We start from the raw sequence: 27,248 nt of genomic DNA on the forward strand, positions 1-27,248 counted from the left end.
CTTAAACTAAAACAGATTAATAAAATATATACGGGAAGACATCATGCGGTAACAGACGGAGTTGAAACATGCCATTACGCAGCAAGAACAACGTGAGCATAAATCTTTTTCCCAGCTGACTATTTGACATTGAACAGTACAACGGAAGTGTAGGAGAAAATAAAACGGAAAGCATAAAAAAATGGACGCAAGTTTCAGCAGAACTCAGCTGAGGTCGGCCGGGAGACAAACGATGGAGAACCCCGCCGCTGGTCCACCAGAAGACACTAAGTGACAAGCAACTCAGCTTACCCACCATGACACGAAGAAAGCTGCTGCCTACGGGGATAATCCGTTGGCCCAATCTGAAACATAATCCGCTCTTCAAACAAAATCTCATCCGTATTCACACTTCATATGCGGCAGCAGTGAATATCTTTTGTTATTAACATCTTCGATTACGATTTAGGAGGGGTGCGCCAGGTCCGGGCAGTAGTGCAACGCCTGGACGACGCGTGAGGGCCCCAGTAGCAAGCCACTGTAGTGGACCCTCCCCCATAAAAAATTAATTTAATATCAAAGTGGACACATGGCCCACATATCAGATATTAAACTGATAAGAACAGATACTACACTTGATCTTAGCCAAAAGGCCGAGAAAGGTATGCTTCGAAACGGAGCCTGGGTCGCATTATATAGCACGTCGACGGCTCCATGATTCCTGGCTGGGCGAGGTGGTATTAAACGCGCTGAGTACTCTGCTCGGTCGACCGCACCCGACACTGCCATGTAATGAGCCGAAGCCCAACGTTCTCCTCGTAAGGCCCATTTACTGGTAGAGCAGCACGTCCAAGCCCAAGACATCATGGGAGCTGCTTCTTTGTTTGTTATTTTCTTCTCTTTCCCAAGTATTTCCTGCCGATTATATAATACCTGTTCAAAAAATTATACTGAGTGATATGTATATAAAAAGGAGAAATTATGTGTAGTGCTTTCCTAGTACTGACCAAGAATTCTGAGACATTCCACAGGGGAAAAATTAGAAATCTACAAGAAACATGGAGCAGAAAATCTTTATAAGAGCTAACCATGAAAAATGTAGTTTGAACGCTGGACTAGAAGAACCATCAATATTAATTTTCAAGCAGAGGCCACTCCCTTGCTGCCTTGCTTGTTGAAAAGAGAAGGCAGCATGGCAAAATCAACTTCCACATGCCATTCAAGCCCTTTAAGGCCTGAACACATGGCTTTGACTCATGATTAGTCATACTGACAAAAATCACATTTCAAAATGCATGGTTTCCACAAGATTTTCTCGAGAGATCCCATGTGTTTGGAATTTCGCAAGGAACCATGCCTAGACGTCTTCTTTCTTATGAGTGAGGAGCACAAAATTTAAATGAATGGGCATGCATTTTGGTTTATCACAGATAGCATGATTTACCTGCGCATAGAAGGACTTGCAAAACTATACAGAACTGCAAATGCATGGGAGGGTGCTAAAGGAGCTATTCTAAAAAAGGCACATATTATTATCCACGACCAAGCATATTAACAAAGGACACCCCGGTTCCCAATCCCCAATGACTACTAGTATAAAAGCACCAGCACCTCCAGGTCCATGCCGCTGGTACGAATTACATATCCAATTACACAGGCTAAATTGCTGATGATATCCAATTACACAGGCTAAATTGCTGATGATACGTGAGGATTGCAGGGCCCTGACATGAACCGAACGGGACCATGTCAAATTATTGCCGCAACTGATTGAGGCACTGCGATGCTCTAACTTTCCTTGGCGCCTGACACGGCTTCCTTCTCTTTCACCTCCTCTGCGACTACCTCCCTCGGCTTTTCTTCGGTTGCTGGCTATTTTACCCCGATACTTCCCCCAAGTGCCGTACCCGTATCGCGATACGTATCTGATACCGATACGCGTCGATACGTCGCCGATACGGTATCGGGGAAGTATCGGAAAATACAGCCCAAAAAATAAATAAAAATAATCCCGATACTCCTTCGATACTTCCCGATACTCCTCCGATACTTCGCAGCCCATAACCCCTCAAATTAAAGCCCACCATCTCAAGAGCCCAGTTTTTCAACCCATTTACCCATCTCAATGCAACCCTAAAACATAATAGCACTGATTGGAATGAGCCGCCGGCCATCACATGCTCTGTGCCTCCATCTCTTTGTCCGTCGCCTGCTCCATCCCGCCGGTCGAGGCCACCGTTGCGTCGCGCCGTCGCCAGCTCCTTCCCACCGGCCGAGGCCACCGTTGCATCGCGCCATCGCCAGCTGCTTCCCGCCAGCCGAGGCCACCATTGCGTCTCCAACTCCTTCTCGCCGGCCGAGGCCACCACTAGCGCTGAGCAGCGTGCTCCATCCATTCAGCTAGCAGTTGTTCCTTTGCTTGAGGTACGAGTTGGCAACTTGCCATCTCCTTTCACCTCCTTCCTTTGCCTGGTTGTTGTCTGTAACCTCCACCCTCCAGATCTGAGGTTTTTTCATTTCTCTTCTGTGTTTTGATGTTCAGAGATGGCAAGTGGTAGTGCTAGTTCTTCGCTGCAAGGTAGTAGTCTCAATGAATCAAGTTATGGTGCCGGATCAGGTGCTCAAAGCGATGAGAATCAACTCTACGATCTTAAGTATCCTCTTTGGAGGCATGTTAGAAAACTTGAGTCTAATGGTCCTTCAGGAGGAAATGCCAAATCAGAGTGCTACTTTTGCCACAAAATAATACCTGGTAGCTATACTAGAGTGAGAGCACATTTGTTGAAGATAGCAGGCCAATGTGTTAGTATTTGCAGAAAAGTGACAGTGCCTATACTTGAGCAACTTCGCAGGGAAGTAGCTGCAACCGAAGCAACCATTAGTACTAGTCAACCCAGGAGTGTTCCTTTGTCAATGTAGACTCTGGGTGCAGGTTTACCCCCTTCTGAAGCCACAACTAGCACACAATCAAAGAGAAGAAAGAAACAAACTGGGGTAGAAGAAAGTTTTCACAATGAACTTCGCCAGATGGCTGATGCTCTTATTGCAAGAATGTTCTACACATCAGGTTTGCAGCTTTGCATCCTATATTCTTTAATCTTTATTGCTCCTCTTTTCACTGATTTGAGCCAAAATATTTGCTGATTGCTACTGCAATGGCCAATGTGTTCCTGTCTTTGTAATTTGCAGGTCTTCCATTCAATTTGGCAAGAAACCCAAATTATCTAGCTGCTTTCACTTTTCTTGCAAACAATGATTTGGGGGGGTATGTACCTCCTGGGTACAACAAGTTGAGGACGACTCTTCTCCAACTGGAGAAGGACAATGTTGAGAGGCTGCTGGAACCAATCAAGAGTACATGGCCGACAAAAGGGGTGACAATTGCATCTGATGGGTGGAGTGATGCTCAAAGAAGACCCCTCATCAACTTTATAGCCATAGCTGGGAGTGGCCCTATGTTCTTAAGAGCTATTAACACATCAGGAGATGTGAAGAACAAGGAGTACATTGCTGAGAAATTGATTGCTGTGATAGAAGAAGTTGGAGCAAAAAATGTGGTCCAAGTGATCACAGATAATGCTTCAAATTGCAAAGCTGCTGGGTTGATAGTGGAACAAAAGGTACAACAACATTTTCTGGACTCCATGTGTAGTCCACACTCTGAATTTGGCATTGAAAAATATTTGTGCTGCAAAGAACAATGATGGTGAGAACGATGAACTCATGTGGATCAAAGATGTCGCAGGGGATGCCTTCATGATTAAAAATTTTATCATGAATCACAGCATGCGGCTATCAATGTTCAATGAGTATAGTAAGCTCAAGTTTCTTGCAATTGCTGACACAAGATTTGCATCACAGATTGTCATGTTGAAGAGGTTCCTTGTTCTCAGAGATTCACTTGTGTTAATGGTTATTGGTGACAAGTGGTCAGCTTATAGGGATGATGATAAGGAGAAAGCAAGGTTTGTAAAAGAAAAGTTGCTTGATGATGTGTGGTGGGACCAAGTCAGATACATTGTTGATTTCACTGAGCCCATTTATTCAATGCTACGTGGCGCCGACACTGACAAGCCATCCCTCCATTTGATTTATGAGATGTGGGACACCATGATAGAGAAGGTGAAAGATTGCATTTATCGCCATGAGGGAAAGAGGCATGATGAAGAATCTGTTTTTTATGAAATTGTTCATGGCATTTTAGTAGCTCGATGGGCAAAAAGCAACACCCCTCTTCATTGTTTGGCACATTCTCTGAATCCAAGGTAATTATTAGTTCAATTGTCATTGTCATTTGTTTTCATTTTATCTCATTTGGGACTAATTTATGTACTTGTTTCATTGTTTGCGTAGGTACTATACTCCAAATTGGCTTTCTGAAGCTGAAGGTCGTGTGGCGCCCCATGATGATGTTGAAATTTCTGACATGAGGAACAAATGCTTTAGAAAGTTATTTCCCATTCCGGAGGACCTTATAAAAATTAAGCAGCAGTTTGCTAAATTCTCTCTATTTGGAAGTGGCTTTGATAGCCCTGATTCAATTGACGACAGAAACAATCTTGACCCTAAGGAATGGTGGGGCATTCATGGTCAAAGGACCTCAGAGTTGAAACTTTTAGCTTTCAAGTTGCTTGGGCAGCCATCATCTTCTTCTGCATGTGAAAGGAATTGGAGTACCTATGGTTTCATCCATAGCATAAAGAGAAATAGGCTCACTCCTATGCGTGCCGAGGATTTAGTGTTTATCCACAGCAACATGCGTCTTCTTTCAAGAAACTCTGATGAATATTTGAAGGGCCGAAGTCGCATGTGGGATGTTGGAGGAGATGCCTTTGATTCCTTTGATGGTGCTGGTATTCTTGAACTAGCTGATCTCTCACTAGATGAACCAGAATTTGAGGTCATGCTTTTTGAAGATGGAGAATTCTGATACAGAGCCATCTCAATTATTTGGCCTTGTGCCTTGTATCCTGTATGATGTAGTGCAATATTTAAACTTGTAGTCTAGTAGTAAACTAGTATTATCTATTTGAATTTGAACTCGATTTGTTGGTATGAGGAATCATTCATATCATTCTCTATAATTGCTGCATTCTTAGTTTTAATTTATATATATCGGCGTATCGGCGTATCCTTATTTTTTGAAACTCCCGTATCCCCGTATCAGCGTACCCGTATCGGCGTATCCGTATCGCGTATCGGGGCATCCTAGGTTGCTGGTGCCTTCTCGGGCTCTGCCTTGGCGGCGGTCTCATTGGTTTCAGGGGCTGTGCTGGCGGTGCTGCCATCTTCAACAGGGACAGTCTTCTTGACGGTACCGACCTTCACGTACTTGCTCATGAACTTGTATTCCCAGTCCTGCAAGGCATCGAGCTCAAAAGGCCCAAGGCCAGATATGTCACCAGTCAAGTCTTGTGGCTCGGCCGGGAGACAAACGATGGAGAACCCCGCCGCTGGTCCACCAGAAGACACTAAGTGACAAGCAACTCAGCTTACCCACCATGACACGAAGAAAGCTGCTGCCTACGGGGATAATCCGTTGGCCCAATCTGAAACATAATCCGCTCTTCAAACAAAATCGCATCCGTATTCACACTTCTTATGCGGCAGCAGTGAATATCTTTTGTTACTAACATCTTCGATTACGATTTGGGAGGGGTGCGCCAGGTCCGGGCAGTAGTGCAACGCCTGGACGACGCGTGAGGGCCCCAGTAGCAAGCCACTGTAGTGGACCCTCCCGCATAAAAAATTAATTTAATATCAAAGTGGACACATGGCCCACATATCAGATATTAAACTGATAAGAACAGATACTACACTTGATCTTAGCCAAAAGGCCGAGAAAGGTATGCTTTGAAACGGCGCCCTGGGTCGCATTATATAGCGCATCGACGGCTCCATGCTTCCTGGCTGGGCGAGGTGGTACTAAACGCGCTGAGTACTCTGCTCGGTCGACCGCACCCGCCACTGCCAGGTGATGGGCCGAAGTCCAACGTTCTCCTTGTAAGGCCCAAGACATCATGGGTGCTGCTTCTTTGCATGTTATTTTCTTTTCTTTCCCAAGTATTTCTGCCGATTATTATACTAGTAATACCTTGTTCAAAAAATTATACTGAGTGATATGTATATAAAAAGGATAAATTATGTATTGTGCTTTCCATGTACTGACCCAGAATTCTGAGACATTGCACAGAGGGAAAAGTTAGAAATCTACAAGCAACATGGAGCAGAAAATCTTTACAAGAAACATGAAGACACCGAACGTGAACAATGACAGGGAACGCACTCCACAAGTTTGCAACACACACGAATTCGAATCTAAACGAACATCGATTATACTTTATAGGCAATGCCATGGCATGCATCTGAAATTTGCAGAATGCCCAAGATCTGCGGAGCACAATGCAGAAAAAAATTCAAAGAATTGGTGAGCGCACGAGACACGATACGGAATTACAAATCCATCAACCTGTTCGAATCACGCATCACGCAGGGCCTCGTTTCTTGGCAAGAACACAATGTGATCGCATCTCCACACAACCGGGTCACAATTCACAGCAACAAGGCACAAGAACTAATCAAGAAACGGATCGGATCCGGATCAGAAGAACAGCCTCGTGATCTGGGGCGGTCTCACATCTTGGCGAAGGATGCGGAGGAGCCGGACCGGTCGTAGTAGTACTCGGGGAGGGCCTGCGGGCGGGAGAGCATGAGCGGGCGGTCCTTGGCCTCCTCGGGGTCCTCGTCGCCGTCGTCCTCCGCGGTGTGGAGGTGGATGCAGGAGCACCGCTCCAGGGACGCGAAGAAGGCCGACGCCACGCCGGCGGCCACCCAGAACGCGTAGCCGCCCAACTTCTCGTACGACAGGATGCTGCCTTCGCCGCTGCCGCCGTCCATGACTGCCTCGCGCCGGCCGAGGAGGAGCGGAAATGAAAAGGGAGAAGATGCGGTGGGTTGGTGGTTCTCTGGGCTGTTGCGGTCGTTCCAGAATTGGGAAAGGGACAAGGTCGAGGAGGCTTCGGATAGACAACGGTACTCCCGAATTTTTCTCTGGGCTGTCTCGGCCTGAAGTTTTCACTCACTACTTTGAAAACTTTCAACTTAAATCCTAACAACTGAAATCGATTTCAAGGTTTTCAAACTCCACTTTGCACAATTGAAATCGATTTCAAGGCCTTCAAACTTCATTTTGTAAAAATCCATCCTTTAAATGACGGATGGTTATGGCGGATCATGGTGGAGCCAAGACGGGAAACGAGAAACCTCACCACAGATGAGTAGATGGCTGGCTCTCGCCAGCTAGGGTTTGAAAGAGGTTAGAGAGAAAACAAAACAATGGCAATAGGAGGTGGAGAGGAGTCGCGGATAGCGAAAGCCATGTGTTTGTACCGATGATTCAATGTAGTAGATGTTTGTTGGTTTAGATGGATTACTTCATGGATTAGTGATCAATGTGGGTGCTAAAGCTACACCAACCTACACAAAGGCTAACGATCCTAATTCACTATCTTCTACCATAGGTATCCCCACCTCGGTCATTTAAAAGATCTTCACTCATCTAAAACATATCGGCTAAACTTGGATGAAAAATTTTATAGAAATAGAGGTCTACCGTCCTCTCATAGTACCCTTTTTTAGAGAATTTTAGTTTAAATTATACACATGATTTTTAAGCGAATCCAATTAAAACGGGTTGCACATGGATTATGGAACATGTTCAAATTTTTTTAAGATTTTTGAAGTAACAGAAGACCACTATTTTGAATAGAGGAGATGAGAACAGAAAATTGAGTGCAGAGTACTACCCGCTCTCTCAGTTAGCTTACCATCGTGACATCTTTACCGATCTGCAGCCCTTTGAGAGGGCGGTAGACGTCTATTTCTGTAAAAAAATTCATCCAGAAACTATTTATTTAATTTTTTAAATTAGAAAATATATAAAAAAAACTCCAGATTCTCGAGGGCTCCAACCAAAGAGGCCCTCAATCACCGGCCATCGCGGGGCGGGAGGGCGCGCCTTGAGAGCGTGGGCCCTGTGGGCAGACGCCAAGCCGATAGGAAGAGCCGAAGCCGAGAGAAGAGGGACGAATAGAGGTACCCAATTGTGCTTTGGGCCCTTCGACCGTGCCTGATCAACCCCTACAAGATAACAGGCCTGCCGGTACTGCTCGTCTCCAACGAGGCTCAGGTACGGCCCATGAGCAAGATGGGTTGGTTCGTGCCGGGTCGGCCGAGGCACAGCCCAAATGCATAGATGGATGGCCGTATGTGCTTGTTGTTGCTCTCTGGGCACTCGACAATACCTCCACGTGTGCGCGTGCAGTAGCTGCTTGCTACTGTCTACTGCTGTCACGTGAGCTATGCTTGCTGTCTGCACGTGTTACACTTTTAGTAGTCCAGTACTCTCACGAGTCAGGTGGTCTTGTTCCCTAGGCACTCGACAATACCTCTGCGTGCCATGCCAGCCGGGCCGTGGGCTGGCCCGAAAAAGCACGGCCCAAGTCCACCTCTACCACGGATAAGCCGATAAGACCAAGCGCTCTCTACTCTCTCTCTCTCTCTCTCTCTCTCTCTGTGCCTCAACACTCACAGCCACCCTCTCCTCTCCCCCCTCCACACTCACAGCCAGCCACACCGCACTGGCATGGCCTCGTCCTGCCTCGCCTCGCCGGCTGGCGCCGCGCTCTGCCGCCCGCGGCGGCTGAGGTGCCGCGTGGCGTGCTCGGCGGCCGACGCCGGCGGTAACGGTGGTGGCGGCCGCGGGGCCGAGCCGGGGTGGTTCTTGGCCGGACGCAAGAACGCGGGCCGCCTCGCGTGCGGCGTGCTGGCAGCCTGGGCCGTCTCGTCCGCGTCCAACCCGGTCATTGCCGCGAGCCAGGTTGGTGGTTTCCCTCTCCTACCGCGATGAGGGCGGGTTGTAATTTGTGGAATGTAGTTTAGATTGACCTCACATTTTGCTCGAATGTAAATAGCATATAATAATGGGATGAATTTTTTGTCTTTACCAAATGTTAATCTCGGAGTGGCTTCAGCTTGACCAAACATTTTACTTGGTCTGGAAGCAGATAATAATGGAATTGTTTGATTTTGGCTTAGATATAATCACCAAAAAATTGCTGTCAAATATATAAAGCTGCTTCATCGGAAATTCTCTCCATGGAAGACGCTAATTAGCTAAATATATGATTTTTTCCCTTTAAATAAGATGTTATAACTATTGGAAAATTTTCTTTTGAGTGCTCTGTTGGAGGATGAATCGGTACTGTACTACTGTTCTTAGTAATAAAATGGAATCAACCTCAAGAGTTAGTATTATTCAACTTAATGCTGGTGTGAGCTGCTGCAATATCAGTTTTTGCTGTTCAGTATGGTATTCAATTCTCTATAGTCTATAGGGCACCCTAAATTTAGCTTCACTTCAGACAATCTAAAGCTGGATATTCTGTTTTTGGTTAGTGTATTGTATACCAATATATGAGACGCCAGATTTGCATGTGGACACTGGTTCTGATACAACTACAGATAAGAGGGGAATATTTGTTTTGAACGAAAGAGAGGATATTTGTTGCAAAAATTATCATTTTTGCTGTATTCAGTGATCAGATTAGCCAGGTAAAAGCATGCCCATTTTCACTCTAGAAGGTTTTTAGTGTCTTTTGTGTTTCCCAAGACAAGTTTCGTTTTGAAGATATTTTTGCTTAGCATGAGTTGTGAAATACGAATTACTCTTTGTTTTATACTCCTTGAAGACAGAAATATTCTTCATTTTTTTGATCCTATAAGTGTGACCTGAATATGTAAATCAGTATACTACTCATCACTTTTGAAAACTTCATCCTAACTCTAGAACTTTTTCTTCCTGCAGTAGGGTTATACTATACTGAGATAACTTTATTCCCTATTTGCTTTGGTTGTTAGAGGTTGCCTCCACTTTCAACAGAGCCAAACAGATGTGAGCGTGCATTTGTGGGGAACACAATTGGTCAGGCAAACGGGGTGTACGACAAGCCTCTCGACCTCCGGTTCTGTGATTACACAAACGAGAAAACTAATCTGAAAGGCAAGTCTCTAGCTGCGGCCTTGATGTCCGACGCAAAGTTTGACAGCGCTGACATGTCAGAAGTTGTCATGTCCAAAGCTTATGCTGTTGGTGCAAGCTTCAAAGGTAATTAATTTATGCACCTTTTTGCTGTTCTTGTTGGTTGCATAATATTGCGGCCTTGTTTCCAAATGCCGAACCTTGATCATGCTACACTATAAACAGAATGATGACCACATCTCTTTCAAATGCTTTTAGGAACCGACTTCACGAATGCAGTGATAGACCGTGTCAATTTCGAGAAGGCCGATCTCACAGGGGCAATCTTCAAGAACACGGTTTTGTCAGGATCGACCTTCAACGACGCTAAGATGGAAGACGTCGATTTTGAGGACACAATCATAGGCTACATTGACCTTCAGAAGCTATGCACAAACACCAGTATCAGCGCAGAGTCAAGATTAGAGCTGGGTTGTAGGTGATTCAACAGAGTTCATCTATCATGATTGGTCATGTTAATGTCAATATCGTTTGACAAGGGTTCGGGTCTGTCTATAGAGCCAACATGACAAGATGTGTATACTGATTTATATATATATTGTTCTTCACGATGCAGTTATAGCATTACTGTCTGATGATCAATGCATGCCCTGGATGGGTTTATGCATGCTTTATTCCACACACCACTAGTACTAGCACCACACAATGCTACGGTACTACATGCGCTAGCTTGCCATCTTTATTGCCTGCTGGATTGGCTCCTGGATGCGCATTCATCTGGTATACTGGCCCCTATAAGGGCCGATGGATGCTACTCACGGATGATACTATACTGCTGTATAGTGTATAGCCATAGCTGGCCATGCATAGCAATACCTAGATGCACCATCTAAATGGCCGGCCCGACGCCGGGCACTTGCCGGTAAAAGTCTTGTCCGACGGGTTGCGGTTCATTCGGCGTCGTTGCCGTTCTTGCTGGTGTCGATGAGGCAGGTCTCGACGCCGCCGGTCATCCAGAGGAACCACGCGTAGCTGCTCCTGTGGTGGGTGCTCTCAGGTTCCTCGTCGATTGCTCCGGTGAACATGTCCTCCGCGCCGCCGATGTCACCGCGGGCGCGCCAGAGGAACATGGCGTACCTCCGCATCGCCTCGCCGTCCGCCGGCTCGGCGGCCACAGCCTGCTTGAAGTACATCTCCGCCCTGTCACATGTGTGCAGTTATCACGCGTAAGAAATCAAGATCCTAACAAGGGCATGTAATTGTAGCGCTGCATGCATGTATGCATGCAACGGGAAGCAACTAGGAAGCACCTGTTGATGTCCTTGTCGAACTCGTAGAGGAGCTGCGCGTAGTTGGATAGCATGAGAGAGTTGGCGCCGCCGGTAGCGATAACCCTCTCGTACGCTGCCTTCCGGCGCCTCGCGCGGGCGCTGTTGATCTCCTGAATCTCGTCGTCATCGAGTTCCTCCACCACGTCGTTGTCTCCATGCACATCGCCATGTAGGATGCCGATCCTGGCCCAGAGCTCCTTCTCCATGTCTATCTCCACCAACTCCGGCAGATCCTCGGAGTCCCCCCCAGTGTCCCCGTCATCGTCGGGGTCGGGCTCCGCGTTGCCCGACGCCTCGTGCTTCTTCGCCTTCATGCTGTCCATCTCCACCTCGACGGCCGTGCCGAGGCAGGACGCGACCATCCCGAGCAGTCCGACGGCGAGGTCCGGCGACTGGAAGTGCACCTTGCGGAAGGCCCACGCCACGGCGTCCCCGGCGCCTCGCGCAGCCTCCGCGGCGCCCCCAGCCGCCGCTCCCTGGACCGCCTCGACCGCCTTGACCAGCGCCGCCACCGCGCACCCGGCCGCGCTCGTGGTGGCCGCCCGCGGCACCCCGCGCCGCGCTACCGCCAGCTTCCGCTTGGCCTGGATGGCGCGCAGCGACGCCGGCACCGCGGCCATCGACGGCGGCTGGTCGTCCCCCCCGCAAGCGGCCACGGGCCTGCAGAACCGGACCGTCCTCCTCTCCCCCACCCGCGCGGCCGCCGGGACCGACACCACCGCCGCCGGAACGCTCCTGGGCATGGCGACCATGCTCGCCGGCGTCATCCTCGCCACCGACCGGGGAAGGGAACGGACCCAAGAAACTCTTTCAAACGGAAGGGTGTTTGTTAGGATCCAAGAACCGAACCTCCCACCAAAGGCGGCGTGCAATGGAGATCTAGCTTGCGGAGCGGAGGGCGCGGCAATGGCGGGGTATATATAGCCCCCCCCGGGCTGTTGCCGCCGTGCCACGTTGGGAAGGAGACGACGCGTGCCTTGCGCGTCAGTTCCGGCCAGTTCAGCCTGGTTAATTTCGTCGCGGGGCGGGGGAAAAGGCTCGGCCGCGCGCTGCTCTCGGCGGGGGTCGTTTTTGGTGTGAGCGACGCGCACCGCGATGTGGCGTGGCACTGCACCGTGGAATCCAACCTGGAAGGCGCCCTTCGCCGATGCGTGCGGAGGAGTGGCCGGAGTGGAAACCGTTGGCGCCGCGCCGCCACAGAGGAGAGCCCGGGTTTGAGAAGGCTACGGAGGACGGGCAAAGGTTAGGCAGTGTGTTCCATGCATGAGCATTGAGCACCTTCGCTTTGCACTCGTGTTTTGTACTAGTAGGGCAAAATTCCACCAGCCCTTTTACCAGCATCAGCATGGTCTATCAGGTCATTTATTTTTGTTGAGATTTGTATCAGAGGTAGGAAAAAAATTATAAGATATGTGTGAGAATTAATAGATGAATGTATATAAGGTGGGAGGGATGGACGGAAGATAATCCGGGTATCCACGCCATGTGCAGAAGTGGAGTAAAATATCAATGAACTTAACATTGAAGAAATCAAAGTTTATTTTTGAAAAACAACAATGAAGTAATTCCTCATGATTCATATATGTGACAGATCCATGCGCAAAATGCGCATAATTCATGTGGCCAGTGGCATCAACACGCATTCGGTAAGAAGTTTGGAAATGATATACTCTACAAAGGAACCTAGATTAATTTCTTTTATTTTTTGAAATTTTAAGGCTTTGTATGAATTGTGGTCCATTATTGTGCGGTGCGCTGTACATCAAACCAATGTATGGGGTTGGATCGCACGATAAGTGTAAGATGTGTAATGGTTGTGATACACATCAAAAGAGAAAAGAGATTGGTGGCGGTTTTCACTATCGACGTGGAAAGATTGGCGTACATGATATGTGTCTTGCTCGCATGTACAATGCTTTGGAGACAGAGGATTATCATGAGTTGGCATCCATATCATGACTAGATTTGTTGTTGGTTTGAGAAAAAAAACAAACATGAGGTTGTCCAAATGGAGGCGATATGTTGCAATGAACACTTTTGATGTGCATAATTAGCGTATAAACTTTGTCTATTATTGTAGTTTATGGAAAATAATAATTGTGGTACGAGCAAAAAGTGTGACAACGCATTACACGTCAAAAGAAGAAAAGGGATATGTGTTGAGATTGCCGATTGCCACGATCTGACGTGGGAAGATTGACACACATTACACACGTCGTGTTTGCATGCATGACCCTTCAAACGATTAGGGTAACCATGAGTTGGCATATATATCATGAATAAATTCAGTTGTTGATTTGAGAAAAGAACAACCATATAAAGGTTGTACAAAACAAAACGATACTGTGCCGACGAACTCTTTCAACCTGCATAATTGGTGTATAGGGGCAGAACCCGACATCGGTTAAGCCCTGGGTTGCACATCCAAGTTTGGACTGTACCTAAAAAATCTATCATTTGTAAATGGAAATTTGGGTTTAAACCCCAAGCTGAAGCCTAGGTTGTCATAGGTCTGGTTCCGCCCCAGGGTGTATATGTCTATTTGAATTCTAGAAGATAGTTATAAAGTACAGGTAAGTCTAATAAACGTGACCCCCCCACCATCCATCAAAATAAAAGTTAGTTTCCTCTATTTGATGTGGGAAGATTGATACAATATATGTCGAGTTTGCATGTACAATGCTTTGGAGAGGATTGTGGATAATCATGAGTTGGCGACTATTCTAAGCGTCTATTCTAATTAAGTAAAATCATTTTTTGAATTGAGAAGAAAACAAAGGCGCAAACATTGTACAAAACAAGGCAGTGTTATAATAGTATAATAATAAAGTATCCATCCCTTAACTATATAATGTTGCATATCTACTTATACTTTCATCTATACAATACAATAATGTAAATATGCATACACGTAACTGTGAGTGTACAATCTGATTCAACACTTCCTAAGTTCAGACCATCCACGCAACATCAACATATGAAGTTGAGAAAGTAATTAAGATCATATTTATGAAGTGCCCTAGCACTTTAAAAAAAAAAATACTAGTTGCATGGCAAGCGTGTATGATAGTTGCCTTGCATAAAAAAAGGGGAAATAAAAGGATAGACTACATGTGGAAGTTTATAGCATACGCACTAGAAGAATGGGCGCCCCTATTGCCGCTTGTCGTCAGTTCGTCACCACTTATTGGTTAGCAGTCTAATGTGTTGTTATGAGGTCTCCAACGAACGGGATGTGTCATGTTTGCTGTGTACCTATGTTGCTCAAAGGAATACATTCAGAAATACGATGCATTTCAATGCATGTCGTAGCTAAGTTGCTGTAACAGTCTTGAGATAGTTGTAATGGAGACAATGTTTTTTTTCAACCATATGTTAGTCTGATGGGGCCAATGCTTCTTTTTTAATCATATGTTTAATCTAAAAAAATCTTTAAACAAGAAATATTCACTACCGTTTCATGATGAAGCACTCATGGTGAGTACTAACAAATTTTATTATATGCTTGTGCACTTCAACTTTAGGTGCTACTGAAATCGAATAGTATTCTTACTTTGAGGAACCGTTTAAGCCAAGTTTTTCCTTTGACAATATCTATAAAAATATATTTACTCTGATGAACTATACAATGAAAGATTTTCCTTTGGGGCCTAATTACAGTACAACATTTCACACTTCTTCATTCAAATATGTCTCTCTTGTCTGCATTATAGTTGGATAAGAAGAAGAGAAATGTGTCTGCCAAGTAGCCAGGCCTCTCTGTTGATTCTCTTTCTTGACCAGCAGTTTTCATCTGATGCAAATATTCTGTCTCCCTTCAAGTTTGAGGAACAGTGGTGCATCACAATAGTGCCTTCAGTTTTGGAAAAAACAGCATAATTTTCTTATTCATTTGGCTTCATGATCGTTTAAAGCACCTGGCAGGATCGGTGGTTGCAGGGGAGGTCTTTGGCTGACCTTGCCCCCTCATGTGGTTGCCTTGGTTTCTAAGCGCTCCTCTAACCATCGTACAGTTGATCGAGCTATGTATCAGAATTGTTGGGTCCATGATATCAAGGGGGCTTTGTCAGTTATGGCTCTCATCAAATTTATTCAGCTTTGGGACATCATCGCTGAAGTTCACTTGCAGCCTGATGTTGCTGATGCTCACATTTGGACAGCCGAGGCATCGGGGGTTTTTACTTGCAGTCCTGTCCTTGATCTTAGACGAGGCCAATCTGTGGTGTTCTGCAGGAGCCAAGGGTCTCAGGTTGCTGTTGTCTTGATCAGTTCTGTCGTGTCTTGTTTTTTGTTGTGTTTTGTGAGTTTAGTCTTGTGGGCCTGTTAGTTTTTGGAGTGTGAGTTTGGCCCTGTGCGTGTTTGGGTTGTGTGTGCCTGTTTAGATGTTGTTGTTGTTGTTTTTTTTTATCTCTTATCTTCTTCTTAATATAATAATATGTAACTCTCCCGTGTATTTGAGAAAAAAAAAACACCTGGCCGGTTCTTCCTATATGCTACGATGAATTAATTCAACAGGTAACAAATATAAAGTCTGCAGAGGTAGCACAAACAAATTGTTGATAAATATATGTGAATAAAGCATTTTATATAGAAAAAAACTAATTAGCTCATAATGCTGTTCAGGCAAGGCTAGCCTGTAACGGCGATGCAGGAAAACAACTACAGAGCAATTTTCACATTATTCGAACAACATACAGGAACTGTAGTGTTGATGTGGCACCATCTTAGTGGGCTACAATCACAAACATTCTACACTGACCTGAACAGATGTTGAGATAGAAAACCAGATACTATGATCTCCTAGTATGTATATGAATCCAGATATCAGATCAGATTTTTTATTACATTTTCCCATTGCTGACTTTGCTTGTTGTTATGGTTGGAGTGTAGTTATCTTAGATATCATTATATCAAGATTTCATCCAAAGTTGATTGACTGTTGCTAAAAGATTGGATAACTCATATGGCAATGGATGACAAAAGATTAACTGCCTTTGTCAATTTAAAAAATGAAAATATTTGATTCGTAGCAAGATATTTTAAATCAGACTCTCTCTGAGATCAATAGCTATAAGTTAATCTGAAATGTCCAAAAACCACTTCAACATCTGCTTCATTTGTCCTTTTTACAACTAAACATCAGACTCAATGTACAAAATAAATTCACAAAACTGAGATTCCCCTTGAGAAGGAACAATTTTACCTTCACATATGCAGAAAGCAGAAGCAGTTTTTGCAGCATCATTTTAGTCCTCTGCTTACCAAACTAAAGTAAATCTTCAATGGTGACTGCAATTTATACAAAGGTCTTCTAAAAACCAGTTTTGCAAAAACGAATTACTAAATAATTCAACTGAACATGCTAAACCAACAAAAGCAATCTTGTGAGGAATCTGGGGACTGGAATTATGTTCGATGTCAAATTCTGTATGGGCTATTAGACACTGAACATGCTAAACCAACAAATCTTTTATCTCTGTGTGCTACTCTGATCTTATAAAAAAGCATTAACTGTAGGTAACAGGCTATTAATGTCATGTTCTTTGTGCTTGTTTTCATGATCTTAGATGTCTGAGATAGATGTGTAAAGAGTTTATTATATTATCGATTTTTCTTCAATTTTTTAGACCATTTTTGTTTTTCGGGATTTTTATCCTCTTAGTTCCCAAACAGCTATTACGGTGACCTCTCCCCCAGCACGTACATCGCGCGAGCACGAGGCCGATCCTAAGATTTTATGGCCCTCGACGAAACTAAAAACGTCCTCTATTGAATTGAAACATCAAAAAATTAATTAATATATAAATTGTAAAGATAATATTTGGTATATTAAAAATTATTTCTAAATCACCACACGAACGAGATCGCCGCACGGAATAAATCGTAAAGATAATATTTGGTGCATTAAAAAATTATTTCTAAATCAACACACGAACAAGATCGCCGCCCTCCGTGCGACGAGGTGCGACCTAGAAGAGAAGCTCGACATCTCCACGTAAACAAAATAACGAATGAGAATGAAATAATCATGTTTGCTTGCATCGAACATTCGATCAAGAACATGTTCGTGTGTGAGAATTTTCTTATCTTGACAGTAGTGGTAGACCAGTTGTTCGGGAGATTTAGCGTGATAGTGTCTTTGGTAGCGTCATGACTCTCTGTCAACTTGGCTTCCTGTCCTTGAGTCCCGCCATCTTGAGAAGACGAGGAGTTAAGTCCTTGTGTCCCTGGCTCCCAGGCTCGTAATGAGATTACCTGACGCAAATACTAACCGTCTAACCTACTACGAAAGAATGCTTCTCTTGGACTAGCTAAAGGCCAACACCCATGCACATGGAAGGGGCCCTGAATTTTGAGGCCCGAGGTGACCATCCCACTTGCCCCTCCCCTCCAGAGCCAGCCCTGGGCCCGGCGCCGAGCGGCTCCTCTGGAGCCGCAGCTACGAACTCACGCCATGGGACGGTGGTGGGCTGGGAGCCCGTCATCTTTGGGAGGTTCGGCGGGTCGCCTTTCCTCGCACGGAACGCGAGCACAGCCAGTGCCGTGCCAAGCGTCGCAAATGACAAACGCGCGGCTGGGTTTCCATCAAGGGGCACTAGTAATAGTGCCGCACAACCTTTCGAGGAGCAGGAAACGAGTTCGTGACAGCTGATGAGTGAGTGGAGCGAACGCCTCGGGGAAAAGGCGTCAGTCCCACCAGCCGTCCGGGGAGTGGCGTGGGCCAAACGGTCAGCCGAAGAGGACAAGTGAGGCGAGGTGGCATCTTTAATGCTGACGGCCGTATTCTTGCTTGCCTCTTCCGGGGAAATCTTGCTAGTGCAAACTAGAGAACCTGTGCAGATAAGTAAACAGTGAATATTATTCGTTTTTCCATTGAAGACTAATATTGATCTTACCATCCTATGATAAATGAGTTATTTTGTACTCACAATAGGATTTTTTACAAATCAATCTTTCCACGGGTGAAATGATAGAATCAATCGAAACCTTTGAATGGGGATTAGTCGGACGACATTCACTATTTGCACGATTACATCCATTTATTTGTTTGCACTAAATATTTTCTCACTATTACAATATCCACTATCACTATTACAACACTACATTTTCCAACCATTTTCAACAAATACTATATACGCACTCTCTATCTTCTCTCTCCTATAACTACCCCCGTCCTCACGCACGTCGCACATTTCCTATAATTGTTGTCTCATCCTCGACTCCCTCCTCCGCTCTAGCCTAACGATCCCCTCTGTCGCCGCCCCGTCCCTACCTCGCCGTCACCTCCCTCCTCCCCTCTGGCCCACCATTCCCCTCCACCGCCTTCCTCCTCCGCCACGACTAGATCTAGCGCCCTAGACCTTGCCGCCGCCTCCCTCTTCTGCTATGCCTCGCTAGTCCTCTCTCTTACACCCTCGCCGCGCTCTACCTCCCTCCCACCCCGACCCTAAGTCTGGCGGTGCTCATGGTCGCTTGACACGCCACCTCCTTGGTGCTCCTTTCGGCCGATCGACGCCACGGTGAGCACCCCCACATCCTCCTCCACCTTTTGCGCGCACCAAACCCCCCCCCCCCCACCCTCCTCCACCTTCCATGCTCTCCTCTCTCCCTCCGCTGTTACGCCCCCTCCCTCTACCCCAGCACCCCTCCTCGAATCTGTGTGAGCCACCGTTGATCCACGCCACCACCTCCACCTCTACCACGACTGATTCCGTGAACTCGCGGGAGCATCGAGCCATTGCCAAGTGGGCCCCACGCAATGTTGCGATCAAGCATTTCCTCTGGCAAATTTGCCGCTCGTCTCTCCTCCCCGAGGGCTCGCCGCATCACTATAGCACTGGAAGCTGACTTTGTTGGAGCGGTTATGATCAGTCTTTGATTGGCATATATTCCTGTAGCACTTGATACAGTGCCTATTGGAATTGGCATGAGAGAAACCCAAGTGGAGAGAGAGTGGGGTAGCTGGGAAACATCATGTCGTTCATGTGGACGTTTGGAATTACATCAAGTAGTGGCAAGTCCACCAAGGTCACAATCGCTGAGTTTTATATTGATTTTCCCTGGGTAGCTAAGAAACAAAATAATTTATAATATACAGTAGTCTGTTTTGCAAAGCTTTTCTTTAAGAATTCTTAAAACTAGATATTTCTAGTTTTAGAAATTCGTGAAGCTGAGCCGTGGATACACAGAAGATATTTAAGTTGAGTGAGTCATTTTATTTTTATTTTAGACTAAAAATAATGACTTAAACTACTTTATTATAGTCTATAATTTTAAAATCTGATATGAAGCTGAAAGCTAAAGTTTTGCTAAATAAGATCTTTCAGCGAGAATCAAATCGCTGGTTTGATTTAGGTAAAACTAAAGCTGATGAGTTGGTATGCACCGTCCTTTAGGATTTCATTAAAGATTTTTTTTGTTGACCGCTACTTGCCGGAGCAATAGTTGGATGTACACTGTGCACGTCGTACCTCACCCCGCACCACCGAGCAAATGTATTTCCAGGTCACGCACCAACTGTTGCCTGGGCCTATTTATCGGATGGAGATCCCCTGATATCGTGTGGACATCCGGTCTTACATGTTAATAATAGCGACGTGAAGTTAAAGATTTCAGTCCCTATTTATCAGAGTTACAGCTTAAAATTTTTAAAGGATATTTTTAGCTTTAAAATTTTATAAAGCTAAAGCTATAAGTGCGCTGAAAGTCTTTGAGTAAACCATCTGGTGTCTATTTTAAACAGAAAATAATAACATAAATCATTTTATTATAACCTACGACATCAAAATCTGCCGTCATCTCTTTTCTACCCAAGTTGCACGCGATCAGAACAGATCTTAGCTCCAGGATTAAATCCGGCTCGTCATCTCTTCAATGAGTATGCTTTGCATCCGCGCATCAGAACGGTACATGAATCATCCCCACAAAATGGGCATGAAAAAAATGAAACGAACAGATCAATGACAATGGCAGTAAGAACGGCAAAAGCCGCTCTCCTGCGACGGCGATGTCGCGCAGGGGCTCTGGGCCCGGAGCGCCGGCAGTAGACCGCAGGCTCGCCGGAGCTCGTCGTACCGGCGGAGGTCAAAATCCCGGGCCTGCATCAGGCGCTTCTGCTTGGCAGCGAACCGGCTCTCGAAGAAGCCCTCGAACGACGGCTCCTTCTTGGTCCGGAGGAAGAAGGCGTAGCCGGCCATGAAGTACATGGACGTCACGTAGAAGCAGATGGGTTCCATCACGTCCCACGACAGCTCCCAGAACGTGAGCCTCATGAAGCCGGCCGTCTGGACCACCAGGTACGCCAGCCCGCACCACAGCTCCCGGCGCACCTGGGAGGCAGCGGCGCGGTCGATGTCCACCTTCTGTGCCTCCATGGCCTTCAGCTCTTCCCTTGCCGGGTCGTTCTCGGCGACGGGTACCGTTTGCTGGACGGGTATAGCCTTCTCGATTGCCTTGACGACCTGCAGTTGTGAAGAAACAGAACAAAAACATTCCCACAATTTACTTGGCTGCTCTTCTTTTCAAGGGAGATCCATCAAAGAAAGTGCAATGCTGCATCCATGAAGACCAAATGAATGTAAAATGACTGAACTTTCAAAACAATGTAAGTTCTTAGGACAGAATTGTAGGGATTGCTTCAAGAAAACAATGCTCATGCCGACAGAGGTTGGCTTGTGCAGGATAAGATTGTTTAATTGGAATACATATCCTGGATACGCCTAAGCTCTGCTTTGGACTCACAAATGATGCACTTTACAAGACTGGAGCATGTAGGAAAAAAAATGCAGTTACAAGACTGGAGCATGTAGAAAAAAAATGCAGTCACAAGACTGGAGCATGTAGGGGAAAAATGCAGTTACAAGACTAAAACATGTAAAAGATTTTTCAAAATTATCTTTGGAATGCCCCACCACCACCACTACCATGGGGCAAATTGCCAAATTACTTGGCTGTAGCCACCAACCACAGCTAGATCAAGATAAAAAGAAGAGTAAAAGTAATCCAGATCACATGCCATGTGAGTGTTCACCAAACTTTGTTTAGGTCACCCATAACATGAGAAAAGTAGATTAGTCATAATTTGTTAGCCCTCGATTAGTCTCATGTTATTCAAATGGATAGGGACGCAATGTATTCAGCAAGGGAAAAAAACAGAGTTTTTTTTTGTCATGAGCTTCTATATCCACCAAAGCTAGTGGTACGAGTAACTAATAAGTACATCAGAATCTCAATCAGTAAGAACAAAAAAGAGAAGCTATGGTAATTATTTGATGTAAAAATAGAATCCTCCTAGTTCTTTTACTTTACATGGAAGATGATTTTCTACCACATATAATAAAAAATAAAATAATTCACCTCTTGTTGTCTACTCTCTAATTTAAGGCGACTCTCATACGTTAAATAAAAACGAAATAAACTTGCAAGAAATTTGACCCTACAATAAACTAGTGACAAGGACACCACATGATAGGCCAGTGTCACGATTACCAGAAAGGCCAAATCAACCAGAAAAAAAGTTATCGTGCATATATGATATATCTGTACTAGCTAACTGCAACTTTTCAGTATGTAACTAATTTTGACATCACTAGTTGAAAGATGCATCTACTCAATCCTGAATCCTCCACCACTGGCATGCGATGGGGCATATGATGCTACCTTACATTTAAATCTAATAAATGCAATACAAATGGCGTTTCTGCACTGTAAATTGTCTGGTAGAAAATTCAACGAAAACTACAGTATTATATATTTACCAAAGAAAATATTAAAATTTGAAGCATGTGCTCAAATAACGGGTCATTGCTATTGATGTGAATTCACAAAATTATGGAGCAACTATTCTCTTCACGCGGCCTAGACACCAGCCAATCTGTATAACGTGTCCTGGACCCGGTGGAGAGAACAATATGCGTAGTTTTCTTTTACAAAATTTATTTTTGGGTGCCCTGAAAGAGGGCCAGGTGAATTCTCCTCATGTTCATTCATCGGAGACCAAGATTCAAAATTAGTTTTTTTTTTCACTTCCCCTCTCAGATTTAGACACAGGGGTTAAAATTAGTTTTTTCTTCTTCTGGTTTGAGAGAAGAAAAGAAACTCCCATCTTGGAGCGGAGAAAAAATCCCCAAACTTTGGGTGTCAACATCTCTTACTATCGTTTTAGAACACCGCCCTTTCTTTCAATCTTTTCCTGTTGGGAAACATAGAAAAAACACGCGAAAAGGCTCATCAGATCTCTGTGATTTTCAGATCAAATCTCTACCCGGTCACCCGGAAAGAAATTAACAGCAAGAGAGAAGAAACCAACGTGTGTTTCTCAAGACATCTTAACTGCAAAGCAAAACTAGACAAGAAAAAAATAAATTTGGAGGAGACGCATCAAGCAAGCATCATTAAGTTGATGGATTCGAACTGGAGGGGAGGATCGTACCATCTCGGGCCTGAGGAAGACGGTCTTGCCGAGCACGATGACGGATCCGGACTCGTCGAGCGCGCGCGCGACGGAGGGTCCCACGTCCGCCCCAGCGGCGTCGCAGCAGAGGCGCAGGTACTCAGCGTACGGCACGGCGGCGGCGCCGGACGCCCGCAGCCGCGCGCGCGCCGCCTCCATCTGCGTGGCGCGCAGCACCTTCCGCGCCTCCTCCACCGTCAGGCTCGCCGCCGGTGCCGGCGCAGCCGTCGCCGGCGGTGATGCGGGCGGCACGAGGCCGTCGAGGTTGATCCGCGGGAACGCGAACCCGACGCCGAGGTTCCGGATCCGGTCGGCAAGGGGCATGAAGCGGTCGGGCGGCACGAGGCCGTCGAGGTTGATCCGCGGGTACGCGAACCCGACCCCGAGGTCTCGGATCCGGTCGGCCAGGGGCATGAAGCGGTCGGGCGGCACCGCGGGCCGGAACGCCGGCTGCTCCTGCAGGAACCGCCGGAGCCCGTACACTGGCAACGACGACGCCGCGCAGGGCTGCGCCACCGCTCTCCTCAGCACGGCCGCCATTGCTGCTGCTGCTGCTGCTGCTTAACGGGTCTCTCTCGCAGCTCTGTAAGCTCCGATTCGACGGGAGCAGGTGTACGGGGCTCTAATCAATCAAGCTCGGGTGGATTTGTGGAGGAGGGCGCGGAGGCTATTTATACCGCCGCGCCGCGTTTTCGTCTGCTGCTCTGCGCCGGGACGGCTCGCCCACGCGACGGTGACAAGGACACGGCGCGAACGTTACCCGGTCCGGTCGCGTTCCGGTTCGGGACTTCTCGGATCAACACGAAATCTTGTTCCTGCCCTCCAATTAAGAGCGATCTCGATTTACCTAACGTTTTGGGCATAAATACTTTCTACTAAACATATATTTCATCAATATATTTTTAGAAAAGAATTATTCTTTTTTAAATAGAGAGTTTTATTTACTACGCGTATTCTAAAGTTTACATATATTTTGGATTTCGGGTGGTACTAATTTGCAATGGTAAGCAGGGATCAAAATTTCACCGTGAACGAAAAAAATTTAAACGAAATTGAAATAGTTTTAGGAGCGGTAAAAAGGGTCCATTGAGTGCGTTTAAATGCATGCTATTATTACCGTTCATGGCGTGTTAGCACGTTCCAGAAATGTCAAGGTTCATAACACGTGTATCGCGAGTGCGTGGTCGGAGACGTACTTTGTTTTGGAGAGACGTTTCGGCGATGTATTTGGTGCTAGTAGCTTATGGTCAGGCGTTTGGGAAATTTTATCATGTGAATGTCATGTTTCGTTTGAAAGTCTCAACGTAAGGTTGTTGAGCTCATGACAAAATGCATTTGGTAATACACGTGGCAAAAGAAAAAGAAGTTGTGATACATGATAATATAAACTGAAATAAATGTATATATATACTCATACTCATATGTTATAACGGGAATCGAAAATTTACATATGATAATATTATTTTAGGAAGCAATGATTGATGAGCATAAAACCTTCATCATGGTAGCGGTAACTAATGGAGTATAGTTTGGAACCCCTGATCGTCAGGCTTTGCAGCATGATTCTTGAATGGAGCAATGAATTTTCCGTATGTCTGGTCCAAATCCTTGATCAAACATTGTATCTGCTTCATCCAGAACCTGCAAATGCAGAACAACAAATTCAAAATGAGACTATTAGAAGAACAGTAAAAATGCTAAGCTTCTGTAGCGCAAACTCAATAACATACTCGATACTTAATATCACGGTAAACCATGTTACCATCCTTGATATGATCAAGAAGCCTTCCAGAGTACCAACAACCATGTCAACAGGCATGTTGAAAGAATCTTCCTAGGGTCTTAGACGGGTGCCTCCACTAACCATTGTTGACCGGAAACGCTCGTGATGGCTAATGGATTTTGCAACACGATAGACCTGTAATTTGATCAATTGGCATGAACTACAGGAACAACCCAGATAACATCATTGTTCCAAACAAAAATTGAAATAATTGCCAACCTACTCGGTTAGCTCTCTCGTGGAGTCGTGGGGCAGAGTACTACTGCTCTTGGCCGTCTTGGCTTCATTGACATACCCAACATTGCTTCATCACGCCGAAGTAGCTACAGAATAAAAAAAGTATCAAGATTTCGATCCCTTTATTTCGATGGATTACTGATCCTTTTTGTCAGATGTATCCTGACTCATAGGCATAACATCTGGGGAAGGCAAGTTACATACCATGGTGTAATGAAGCTGTCATTGGGAACTTCTTCAAAGATCATAAAAGAAGAAAAATGAATAGCGTCTAGGTTTAGACAAGATGAGTCACATGAGTGATATAGTTTTTTTCTCTCTTCAGTAGCCTAGATGGTACAGTAGCAAGTAGCCACCAGGAAATCGTTGCACTCAAAACAGGACCCTTCTAGCAATGTTACGGAATGAACCACGTAATCACTTACATGAATCGTGCACCATCGTTTTACCAAAATCATGAGCCCACAACGGTGACTCCACGTCTAATTCATCAAGTGAATTATTTTCCTTCCTAATGGAACGAAATGTACCACGATAACAAGTAATGCAATGCAATTTGCTCTTTCCGCCACAGTTTTTACAATGGCACGCTGGCTTACAAACCATTAAAAAGAAATTACCTGAACAAGTAGGAACAAGTAGGCCAGCGTCTTCCCAGAGTCGGTGTATGAGCCAAGCACGACGCTAGTGCCAACCAGCATAGCGGGCACATCGATGCACTGGATCTCGATGGGCTTGGACATGCCCATCTTCCCCAGCACGGCCATCACCTCCTCCCGAGCCCCAGCTCCTCAAAGCTCTCAGCAGCCTTAGCCCTCCTCCCCTACTACTGCAGGTTCTGCGATCTCCACTCCCCACCCCTCCCTTTCTCCCACGTTGGCTTCGGGGGAGGCGTCCTTGAGGTGGCGGACGTGTAGGCGCTCGAGGAAGAGCTCCTGGCGGGGAGGGGGAGGGGGAGTGGAGGCGGTAAGGGTGGGGAGAGGCCAATCACTGTAGTGCTAATACATAGTGGACAAAAACCCCGTCCAATCCAAACCCTAGAATTGCCATCGGGAGAGAAGGGAAGGGAGCGATAGGCTTCTTGAGTGATGTGCGGATGCGGCTAGGATGGAATTTTGGTGCAGTGGCATAAGCAGGTAAATATCAGCAAAGTTTAGAAGTAAATAGGACTTGACATGTGGAGGGCAGTACATCCTACTTATCTTGGAACAATGACCAATACCTATTTTTTAAGTAGTGTGTGTATATATATATATATAGAGAGAGAGTTCTATAGAAATCTTTGGTTTTAAATTAGCACTAACACCGGCTTTGGATTGGATCACCAACACGAAATGAGGTGTGAAGAATAGTTTGCGATAAATTAGCTAGGTTCCTTCTTCCCTGACGCTGGAAATGAGGAGACGTCCAAGTCACACTGCTTCATGATGAAGGGGAAAAAAGTTCTAAGGAATACTGACTCGTAAGTTTTTCTCCTTTTTAAGAACCAAGCATAATTTTGTATTTCTTCGAACCCGAATTATGCGCTCTCTTCTTTAAAAAAAATATAATTGGAGGATACATAATTCCTCCTATGTGTTCTCGCAAAATTACTGGCCTCTATTTTCATCTGTAGTTGTCCGAATCGATTCTTTTATGTGCCCAGTGCATATATCTGCATCGATTCGATAGATACCATTCTTGGCATACATAAGATCGAATGGAAGAGGACTGCGCAACCTTATTTGATCTATCAGGAATATATTTACCTGCAGTTCCATCTTCGAACGGAAAAGCCAGACATCTTTCACAGTAGGCATATCTAAGGCTAACAAGCAGTGACGGATCTAGGATTCGTAGAATAGGAATTCAAACTTTCTCATAAAGTTTTCAATTATTTTCTTCTTCATTCTTCAAGGTTCTACAATCGACATTGCAAAAATACACAAATCTCACCTTTTGCCTAGCATATACCAAGGGAAATTGAGGATTAGAGAAGGAGGAATTGCCAAATTGGAGGTCAAATCATCTCACCTGTTTAGGTACCTTCAGTACCTACAGCTCATATCTTCAAAGACATCATCACCACGCAGCGCTATCATAAGTAGGGCTATCACAGCTGTATACCCCGAAGAAAAAAAAAATGCAAAATGTGTATAAGCTAATATGAGGTAGAAATTTGGCATATATGAATGGAAGATGGCAGCTGCCCAGCTATAGATGTAGAAGTGACAGAGATCATGTGTTTTGTTAGCTGATATGGAGTCTTTACATGTTACTATAACATGCTTACTGCTATTAGTATCCTGTTGATTGAATCTTTTATTGGGTTAACCGAAGTGCCGAGTGCACCTGGTCGCTGGTCGGGCCGTCAAGGTTGGCTACTTGGATGGTGCTGCTAGTCCTGCCTCCGCTCACAGAGGCACTCTGCCGCAAACAAGCACGACG

At 45.5% G+C, this 27,248-nt stretch overlaps 6 protein-coding genes, 1 long non-coding RNA gene and 2 other non-coding genes across 9 annotated transcripts; 3 read left to right on the forward strand and 6 right to left on the reverse strand.

The window, feature by feature from the left end:
* Positions 1–448: 448 nt before the first annotated feature.
* LOC133908128 (U2 spliceosomal RNA) lies at positions 449–645 on the reverse strand. Its single transcript, XR_009908099.1, has one exon. It is a non-coding gene; the product is annotated as a U2 spliceosomal RNA (small nuclear RNA).
* Positions 646–2,906: 2,261 nt separating this feature from the next.
* Positions 2,907–3,643, forward strand: LOC133908024 (uncharacterized). The gene is made up of 3 exons (XM_062350160.1): positions 2,907–3,046; positions 3,169–3,599; positions 3,632–3,643. Exons 1-3 carry the CDS (start codon positions 3,007–3,009, stop codon positions 3,641–3,643), a joined length of 483 nt encoding a protein of 160 aa, XP_062206144.1. The 5' UTR covers positions 2,907–3,006.
* A 14-nt stretch (positions 3,644–3,657) lies between these two features.
* Positions 3,658–5,178, forward strand: LOC133908053 (uncharacterized). Its single transcript, XM_062350180.1, has 2 exons — positions 3,658–4,244; positions 4,333–5,178. Exons 1-2 carry the CDS (start codon positions 3,703–3,705, stop codon positions 4,907–4,909), a joined length of 1,119 nt encoding a protein of 372 aa, XP_062206164.1. The 5' UTR covers positions 3,658–3,702; the 3' UTR covers positions 4,910–5,178.
* Positions 5,179–5,632: 454 nt separating this feature from the next.
* On the reverse strand, positions 5,633–5,829 carry LOC133908127 (U2 spliceosomal RNA). The gene has a single exon (XR_009908098.1). It is a non-coding gene; the product is annotated as a U2 spliceosomal RNA (small nuclear RNA).
* Positions 5,830–6,412: 583 nt separating this feature from the next.
* On the reverse strand, positions 6,413–6,952 carry LOC133907854 (uncharacterized). The gene has a single exon (XM_062349949.1). The coding sequence runs from the start codon at positions 6,874–6,876 to the stop codon at positions 6,613–6,615; it is 264 nt and encodes an 87-aa protein (XP_062205933.1). The 5' UTR covers positions 6,877–6,952; the 3' UTR covers positions 6,413–6,612.
* A 1,589-nt stretch (positions 6,953–8,541) lies between these two features.
* Positions 8,542–10,633, forward strand: LOC133907651 (thylakoid lumenal 17.4 kDa protein, chloroplastic-like). Its single transcript, XM_062349723.1, has 3 exons — positions 8,542–8,857; positions 9,898–10,144; positions 10,277–10,633. The coding sequence occupies exons 1-3, from the start codon at positions 8,624–8,626 to the stop codon at positions 10,498–10,500; spliced, it is 705 nt and encodes a 234-aa protein (XP_062205707.1). The 5' UTR covers positions 8,542–8,623; the 3' UTR covers positions 10,501–10,633.
* A 150-nt stretch (positions 10,634–10,783) lies between these two features.
* Positions 10,784–12,204, reverse strand: LOC133907650 (uncharacterized). The gene is made up of 2 exons (XM_062349722.1): positions 11,329–12,204; positions 10,784–11,218 (listed from the first exon to the last, which is right to left on the reverse strand). The coding sequence occupies exons 1-2, from the start codon at positions 12,114–12,116 to the stop codon at positions 10,969–10,971; spliced, it is 1,038 nt and encodes a 345-aa protein (XP_062205706.1). The 5' UTR covers positions 12,117–12,204; the 3' UTR covers positions 10,784–10,968.
* Positions 12,205–20,174: 7,970 nt separating this feature from the next.
* On the reverse strand, positions 20,175–23,509 carry LOC133907129 (calcium uniporter protein 2, mitochondrial-like). The gene is made up of 2 exons (XM_062349167.1): positions 22,781–23,509; positions 20,175–20,810 (listed from the first exon to the last, which is right to left on the reverse strand). The coding sequence occupies exons 1-2, from the start codon at positions 23,339–23,341 to the stop codon at positions 20,307–20,309; spliced, it is 1,065 nt and encodes a 354-aa protein (XP_062205151.1). The 5' UTR covers positions 23,342–23,509; the 3' UTR covers positions 20,175–20,306.
* Positions 23,510–24,321: 812 nt separating this feature from the next.
* Positions 24,322–24,825, reverse strand: LOC133907423 (uncharacterized). Its single transcript, XR_009907962.1, has 3 exons — positions 24,804–24,825; positions 24,532–24,719; positions 24,322–24,442 (listed from the first exon to the last, which is right to left on the reverse strand). It is a non-coding gene; the product is annotated as an uncharacterized LOC133907423 (long non-coding RNA).
* Positions 24,826–27,248: the final 2,423 nt, after the last annotated feature.

The sequence above is a fragment of the Phragmites australis genome, chromosome 24 (genome assembly GCF_958298935.1).
Source record: "Phragmites australis chromosome 24, lpPhrAust1.1, whole genome shotgun sequence".
Classification (NCBI taxonomy): Eukaryota; Viridiplantae; Streptophyta; class Magnoliopsida; order Poales; family Poaceae; genus Phragmites; species Phragmites australis.

Bases quoted from the DNA above. Each gene is read 5' to 3' on its own strand.
- LOC133907651 (XM_062349723.1), top strand. From the start codon at position 8,624: ATGGCCTCGTCCTGCCTCGCCTCGCCGGCTGGCGCCGCGCTCTGCCGC. The intron at 8,858-9,897 runs GTTGGTGGTTTC...TTTGGTTGTTAG, and splicing joins CGGTCATTGCCGCGAGCCAG to AGGTTGCCTCCACTTTCAAC. The intron at 10,145-10,276 runs GTAATTAATTTA...AAATGCTTTTAG, and splicing joins TGTTGGTGCAAGCTTCAAAG to GAACCGACTTCACGAATGCA.
- LOC133907854 (XM_062349949.1), bottom strand. From the start codon at position 6,876: ATGGACGGCGGCAGCGGCGAAGGCAGCATCCTGTCGTACGAGAAGTTG.
- LOC133907129 (XM_062349167.1), bottom strand. From the start codon at position 23,341: ATGGCGGCCGTGCTGAGGAGAGCGGTGGCGCAGCCCTGCGCGGCGTCG. The intron at 20,811-22,780 runs GTACGATCCTCC...TCACAACTGCAG, and splicing joins TCTTCCTCAGGCCCGAGATG to GTCGTCAAGGCAATCGAGAA.
- LOC133908024 (XM_062350160.1), top strand. From the start codon at position 3,007: ATGGCTGATGCTCTTATTGCAAGAATGTTCTACACATCAG. The intron at 3,047-3,168 runs GTTTGCAGCTTT...TGTAATTTGCAG, and splicing joins AAGAATGTTCTACACATCAG to GTCTTCCATTCAATTTGGCA.
- LOC133907650 (XM_062349722.1), bottom strand. From the start codon at position 12,116: ATGACGCCGGCGAGCATGGTCGCCATGCCCAGGAGCGTTCCGGCGGCG. The intron at 11,219-11,328 runs GTGCTTCCTAGT...CACATGTGACAG, and splicing joins TTCGACAAGGACATCAACAG to GGCGGAGATGTACTTCAAGC.
- LOC133908053 (XM_062350180.1), top strand. From the start codon at position 3,703: ATGTGGATCAAAGATGTCGCAGGGGATGCCTTCATGATTAAAAATTTT. The intron at 4,245-4,332 runs GTAATTATTAGT...TTGTTTGCGTAG, and splicing joins GCACATTCTCTGAATCCAAG to GTACTATACTCCAAATTGGC.